The 6,676-nt window shown below is 39.7% G+C and overlaps 1 protein-coding gene across 2 annotated transcripts in view; it reads right to left on the reverse strand.

Moving 5' to 3' along the window:
- Positions 1-371: 371 nt before the first annotated feature.
- LOC122069206 (polyadenylation and cleavage factor homolog 4-like) overlaps positions 372-6,676 on the reverse strand; it is a 16,237-nt gene continuing 9,932 nt past the window's right edge. Inside the window, exons 4-8 of one of the 2 annotated variants that reach the window (XM_042633166.1) lie at positions 4,194-4,313; positions 3,078-3,884; positions 1,695-2,750; positions 1,064-1,612; positions 372-600 (exon numbers count right to left, since the gene is read on the reverse strand). In XM_042633166.1, coding sequence (XP_042489100.1) covers positions 562-600; positions 1,064-1,612; positions 1,695-2,750; positions 3,078-3,884; positions 4,194-4,313 — 2,571 coding nt within the window. In that variant the 3' untranslated portion in view covers positions 372-561. The remainder of the gene's footprint in view (positions 601-1,063; positions 1,613-1,694; positions 2,751-3,077; positions 3,885-4,193; positions 4,314-6,676) is intronic. The other variant, XM_042633167.1, reaches the window with a different exon arrangement.

Consider the following 6,676-nt stretch of genomic DNA (forward strand, 5'->3'; position numbering starts at 1 on the left):
ATGAAAAACACAAAAATATATATATATATATATATAAAATAAAGTAGCTGAAGAGCCTCATTGTTGTCATCCAGTCTTTAATGGTGTATTCGCTTATCCATCAATCTTCAGACAAGATTTAGATACGAATAGTTCCTGCTTATGCTACAACAGCTCTACATCTCCCCTGCAAAAAATGAAACAAGACGAGCAGAAAATTCTACACGATTAGAAGTACTTGGTTTATCCAATATATATGTTATTTTCTTGTAGCATTGGGCATCTTATAGTGATCCCAAAAACCTTGTCATTTCGATGTTGCATGTCAACGTACCGCAGACCATTACAGATCTCTCCACCAGCTACAACAGAAAAAGAGAGCAAACACGGGATTTTGGGAAGAAACTTTTGTAAGCTTTTGCTGCAAGAGATTATGCATGGTACAAAGTTCAACTTTACATATACATGACTCTGGCATGAGGACATGGTATGTGGGCTCCACAGCACAGGTGAAAACAGTAGAGTATACCATGACCGTTAAGAAGCTCAAGATAATTTACAGATGATATCAAGGCCAGTATTCTAACTCCGCATCTTTTTCCTTTGATTACCCTCGTCACCCTGCAGATAACAGAAAACTATTCTAAATTAACTGTAGCAGTAACAAGATAGATTTCACAGAAATGTATGTGAAGTGTAATATGGTAATGCAGTTATCCACTCCGATGGCCACTTGGCAAAGATGAATATAACACATCGAAGTAAAAAAGAGAAAGGGGGGTGGGGGGGGGGGGGGGAGTGAGAGAGAGAGCAAAATGGATGGTAGGCATGAAACATCACATTTTAAAGCACCTATCTTGCCTCTTCTTTTCTTTTTCTTTTTTCAATAACACACTTACTAGCAAAGAGAATAGTCAGGATTGATTGCTATAGCTCTCTATTGTTGTACTAATTCTGATGCTTTAATGACATAATTAATTAATTAATTTTTGGCAAAGACGCCCATGACAAAAGAGATTTCAAATCCAAATGCAAGAATAAGAAAGTGAGAAAATGTGTCTCTGAGAGAGAGAGAGACCCATACCCCGCCATCTAGTACAAAATCTTCAGGGGCAGCTACTGTAGACTCTGATCTGCACTTCGCATGAACAATAGGACCCAGCTGAGATATATCCATACCTGCTGTTAACCCACCAGGTGCATTCAAATAAACAGCTCCTTTATACATCCATTCCTCAGTCTCGTCACTATAAAAATCATCAAAAGGCTCTCCACATAATGCACACACATTCTGATTCTCATCGGCAGGAACAGCCATTTCTTCATCATCTCTTTTTTCTGCAACAGCTTCAGTGGGCAAAAACCCAGGAACTGCATCAGTTCCAACTGCCTCTGCACCACTGAGCCACACACTAGTACTCACAAACCACTTGCGAGAGGGTTTCTGCTTACGGTTTTTTGATATCCGATTCCTGGTCACATGCCAATCCATGTGACTACTGTGCTCCTCCTGGCATTTGAAACGTAAACCACATGCTGTGCACTGTCTTGGAAGATCAGCATATAAAGCCTTCACTGCAGATTCATACCGGACCTTGAGAAGATCTGGGTTGAAGTCAATCCCAACAGAATCCTGAAAGAATGGATTGCTCGTCTTAGTTGCAATGTTAAAACTGCATAGTCAAGAGTGGCTAAACATCAATTAATCAAGGTACCTCTATTGAAGCTGATGTTGTCAGTGAAATCAACCCCTGAGCCACAAGAGAACTTATGAGACCAGAAAATGCACTTCCAGCCGGCGGCTGTGTTGAAATGGGGCCCGAATTTTGTGAAATGGTTCCCATTTGTGATGAGGCAGGAGGGGGGCCAGGAGGTAAAGGAGGTAAGGTTCCACCCTGCAAGTGGAAGGAGTTGTTGGGTATACTAGATAGAGTTACAGAGGAGGGAGGAACCCCAGGTGTTGGATTGGACAAAATTGAATTCACAATAGGTCCATGCCCTTGAGGAATGTGCCCCTGATTCAAGGATCGTGCCATTAAATGAGACGAGATCTGAGGAGCAGCAAATGGAATGTAACTTTCTCGTGCATCCTGAGACTGAATTAATTGTCTCTGTAGAAGTGCAGCTTGTCCGTGGTTTCTCTGATTCAATGAAATCAACCCAGTCTGTTGATTAGGCAATGGCATCAGCTTACCTGAACTCTGAGCTTTCCTTTCAGAAGCGTCCAACCGCTGTCCAGGCAACACAGAAGATTTACTTGGAACCTGATTCAAGACTGGCTTGTTAACATCCATTGTGTAAAATGGACTTCTAATTTGCTTCTGTTGAGAAATAATGGGGGGCAAAGTAAGTGGATGAGATCTAGGCAAATTAACTGCAGGCCAAGGAAGTTGAGCCAAGGGAGGTGCGTGAGGCCCTGGTCCCAGATACTTTTCCAGCGTCAACATTGGCATCATAGGTGACACAGGCTCAACCATTGAAGAATTTGGGCTTGAAGAACCAATCCTCGATCTTACACTAGAGAATCTTTGACATTGTCCATCACTATCTGGAAAATTTTCAATTTGAAGAGAGTGTTTCTGACCAGCTGATATAGCCATTCCACCAGCTGGATAGGACATCTGACCAGTTCTTGCTCCTGTGTTGGGGTCCAGGTTTTGTTGGGAGGACTGAGGGTAGTGATGCGGATACCGAGAACTTGGAATGTGAGTGGATTCGTTTTGAGTTCCTGGATCACTCAGAGAATTCTTAATCATAGATCCATGTCCAAACTGCAAGAAACATATTCAAACTTTCAGCAGTAGTGGCAGATAAAAGTAAAAGATGCAAATTAGGGATGTTAAGATGACAAACAAAATTTTCTGAAAAGAACAATCACTGAAATGAAGAATAAATATTTATTTGCCCCAAAATCCCAAATTTTAAAACAATGATCTGAGCTGGATTATTCAAATGCCCCTATGCAAGCACTTTGCCAATTAACATTTTCTAATAGAGAACATGTCTACAATTATTATATCCATTAGATTTTTAAGGTATCCAATACCAAGGTCTTATAACCAAATGTGTAGACTATTAAAGAAGTTAAAGAGCCATACACCAAGGATGGAAACCCCGTCTTCAGTGGTGTCATCCATTGCTAGCTGCCAATTACCCTTTCTGAAATCATGTTCCAAACTTGCAGCACCTGATCTTCCCAAACTAGTTCTTCCGTTGAAGCGATCAAGAGGAGGATGTGATGGCATCGGATCATTACTCCTACTACGATCTGCTAAAGTTGGGCTCATATCTTCCCAAACAAACTCTTCTTCATCTGTATTCTGCCATCTTGTACCTGTCTCACTTTTAATGCCATTCACATCAAGCAGGTCAACCTTCATAGGCTTCTCTGTCTGTCTGTTTTTACCTCTTCCATTTCCATAAGCATCAATCAGAGCTCTGGGCCTTTCCCGATCATATCCATTACTGAGGTTTGCACTAGAATTTTCTAAGTGCTGATGGTTGTCATTGGACCAACATTTCCACCAGTCAGTCCTCTCACCATCCCCATCACCATCACCATCAATTGCTCTGCCAAGCCTGGAATCAAATCCAGAACGAAATGGAGAGTCCCTTTCAACAAACCTTCCTGGAGAATTATCAGTTCTGAACCCATCAGCTGGTGGTGATAAAGACCTAGGGAGCCCTATTCTTGAAGGAGAAGAGGGCCTTGTAAGTCTAGTTTTTAAAGGGTGTGGTCTTTCTACTCCACTGACAGATGATTTACGGGCTGTACCCCGAGGTGACCCTAACTTTGGGGCTCCCAGGACATCAGGATTATCAATGTCATATTCACTAGACCCAGTGGCAGATTTCTGACCATATATCTGTAAACTGGATGAAACCCCCCTTGCACGTTGAACATCCTGCAAGGATAAGCAAATAAATCAGTTCTATTGGTACACTACAATAAAACAGGCACTTAGATGTCAGTTGGACAGGGGAAATAATAAGTTCATGTGCTAGGTACTCTTTAACAGTAATAGAAGAAACCCTTTCAAAGAGGAAAGCAAGAATGCAAGACCCAAAAGAAAAGAAAGCATGAAAATATGTTTAAATCATACATGCATTATGAGAGAACAAGCATAGGGTCAATTAATTTACAGGTTCAGTTTTTGACAACATATTCAGACGGTGAACTGGTGACTGGTAAGAGAAGGCCTGAAATTGCACACATGGAATTTCGGAGAATCTCCAGGCCATCCTGTTGGTCTTGTTGATGTACTTCTCTCCAGTCTTTCACCTCCAAAGGTGGTCATATGTACAGCATTATGACTGCGATCAGTTTCATGCATCTGCAAGCACAGATCATTGCACTTCAGAGCACTTAAAATGCCCAAACTGCACATCACTTTCCCAAATAGCCTACTCAGATACTGCACTGTGACACTTCAGCTCACTTACCCATTAAAAAAAAAAAACCTTCTATGCAATTATCCATCAAAGAAAACCCTAATAATATGACACCAGTGTAGGGGCAAATCTGGATGCTACACCAATGGCAGTGCAAAGAATAGTATCATCCACATAAGGCTTACATGGTCAGAGCAGGAGAGAAAATAATAAAGAACCCCATGTAAGAGAGGGAAATAGTGCCTGGCGTCGTGGGAAACTTTTTCCCATAAAACAAATTAAGGGGAAAGTTAAGGTCCCTAATTGGTAGATCTTGGTAAACTATAACTTGCTCTGCGCTTATGAGAAAAATGTCTGGAACCAAGAATTAGATCTCCGTGCGTCAAGTTTGAAGTATATAGATAACATCACAATAAAATGACGAAGTTTCAAAGGTCCATTGAAATACTGCACATCTATCAAAGATATAACCGAGGATAACATTTTTTAAACTTCAGAGGTTGCAAATCCAATCCAAGCCCAGTACCAAAAATTTTCAGATCATCTCATAGCTTAAAAATAAGGGATTGGAGCAAACATGGAACTGTGGGGCACCATCAAACATACAATGGTCTTACAGTGATATTAGGTGAGTTAATGTTTAAATACATATATATATATATATGTGTGTGTGGGTGCATAAGAATGCATGGAAATCCTGTAAATCCTACCACATTTGAGTTACAGTCTGGTTGGTTGAGCCCCTAATCTAGCTATCCCTAGTCCTTACTTGTATGCACCAATAATCTTGCCACACTTTTATATGTGCTTGTGCTGATGAACTAGTAGGAACAAGTAATAACCACCTGGAGTTGGGTAGAAGTGTGTACTTGTTTGGTTAGATTTTTCTACTGCTAGTTGACAAGTTGCACCAAAAACCACTCAAACGTAGGGAACCAGGTTCCTACACATACACTGATTTTAAAACCAATAATTGCCACTTGGAAGTTTGTAAATTGTCTAATTGGACTTATTTTCCACATCGCCTACACATGGTAAATTTCAAGTGAATCTGATTCTTCACAAAATATTATAGTGGTTTCTAAATTATTCAAAAAATGTCATTTTTGTGGAGACATTTGAACACAAGGGACTGTTCAGAAACATGAAGAGTATCCTATAAATTGTTCATTCGTTGAGATAGGCCATCAAATTTGACATGTGACCTATCAATGGAGTTCCCCGTCTATCCATTGGCCAGGATGCCAAATCAACTTGTCCATATGGAGCATGTAGCAACCCTTTTTTCCTCAACATAACACATGATGTCACTACAATGCTAGGCAAGTCTAGAAATTTAACTGTCTGCTCTCCTATACATCACCTGTTGAAGGGTAACCATGTAATTCAGAGCTTGTCAAAACTTTGCACATCTATTACATCATCCTGAACTGTTTAATTCCCAGAGAACCAAAAATAATGGATGTTATCTACTTGTATATGTTCTAACTTTATACATTCTCTTCATAAACAACAATGCCACCCAAAAAAATTTACATCTTTATGTTAGCATAATAATATCATTGTCGAACATGTATGGGTATTGTATTCTTATCATTAGAAAAGAAAACACAGTAAAAAATGAAAAGAAAAAAGAATAAGATTCACCAACTTGGGGGTATTATTACTACTAGTAAATATTGAAAATAATCAACTTCAAACAATTTTCATCCTCATCCCTTCATTTGTAGGCCAGATTTGGTATGATTTCTATTTCAACTTCGAATTGATTTCACGGAATAGTCAACAAATAGATGTTTGGTCATAGAATTGAAATTGTTTTGGGTGCATCAATCTAAAATATTTCAAGAGTAAGATGACGACGGGGTAATGGGGAGGTGGTGGTGGTGGTGGTGGTGGCAGGGTGGTGGGGTGGCATGGTGGTGGGAGCATAGTACCGGTGGTGAGACCATCGGGAGAGAAAGTATAGTGTTTTATTTTAAACATGCAATTACTGTTATAGCCATTAAATTAACCATGTGCTCATTAAAGAGTACGAATGATACTAATTTCAATTTCAAAATTGAAACTCCTCAGCTATTTCAGAATTTCTATTCCATTTGATTTCTATTTCAGTGAAAATAAAACACCCCATTAAATTGAAATAGAACATAATATATAAAAAATTCACTAATAGAAACCGAAAGGAAAATGATAGAGAAGAGGCAAGAAATTGAGAGTTGAGCAAGAGGGAGGGAAAGAGAGAGAGAGGTTGCTAACTGAAACAAAATCAAACAGCTGGGAGTGTGTGTGTGTGTGTGTTTTT

Source organism: Macadamia integrifolia, unplaced genomic scaffold, assembly GCF_013358625.1.
Source record: "Macadamia integrifolia cultivar HAES 741 unplaced genomic scaffold, SCU_Mint_v3 scaffold553, whole genome shotgun sequence".
In the NCBI taxonomy this organism is placed as follows: Eukaryota; Viridiplantae; Streptophyta; class Magnoliopsida; order Proteales; family Proteaceae; genus Macadamia; species Macadamia integrifolia.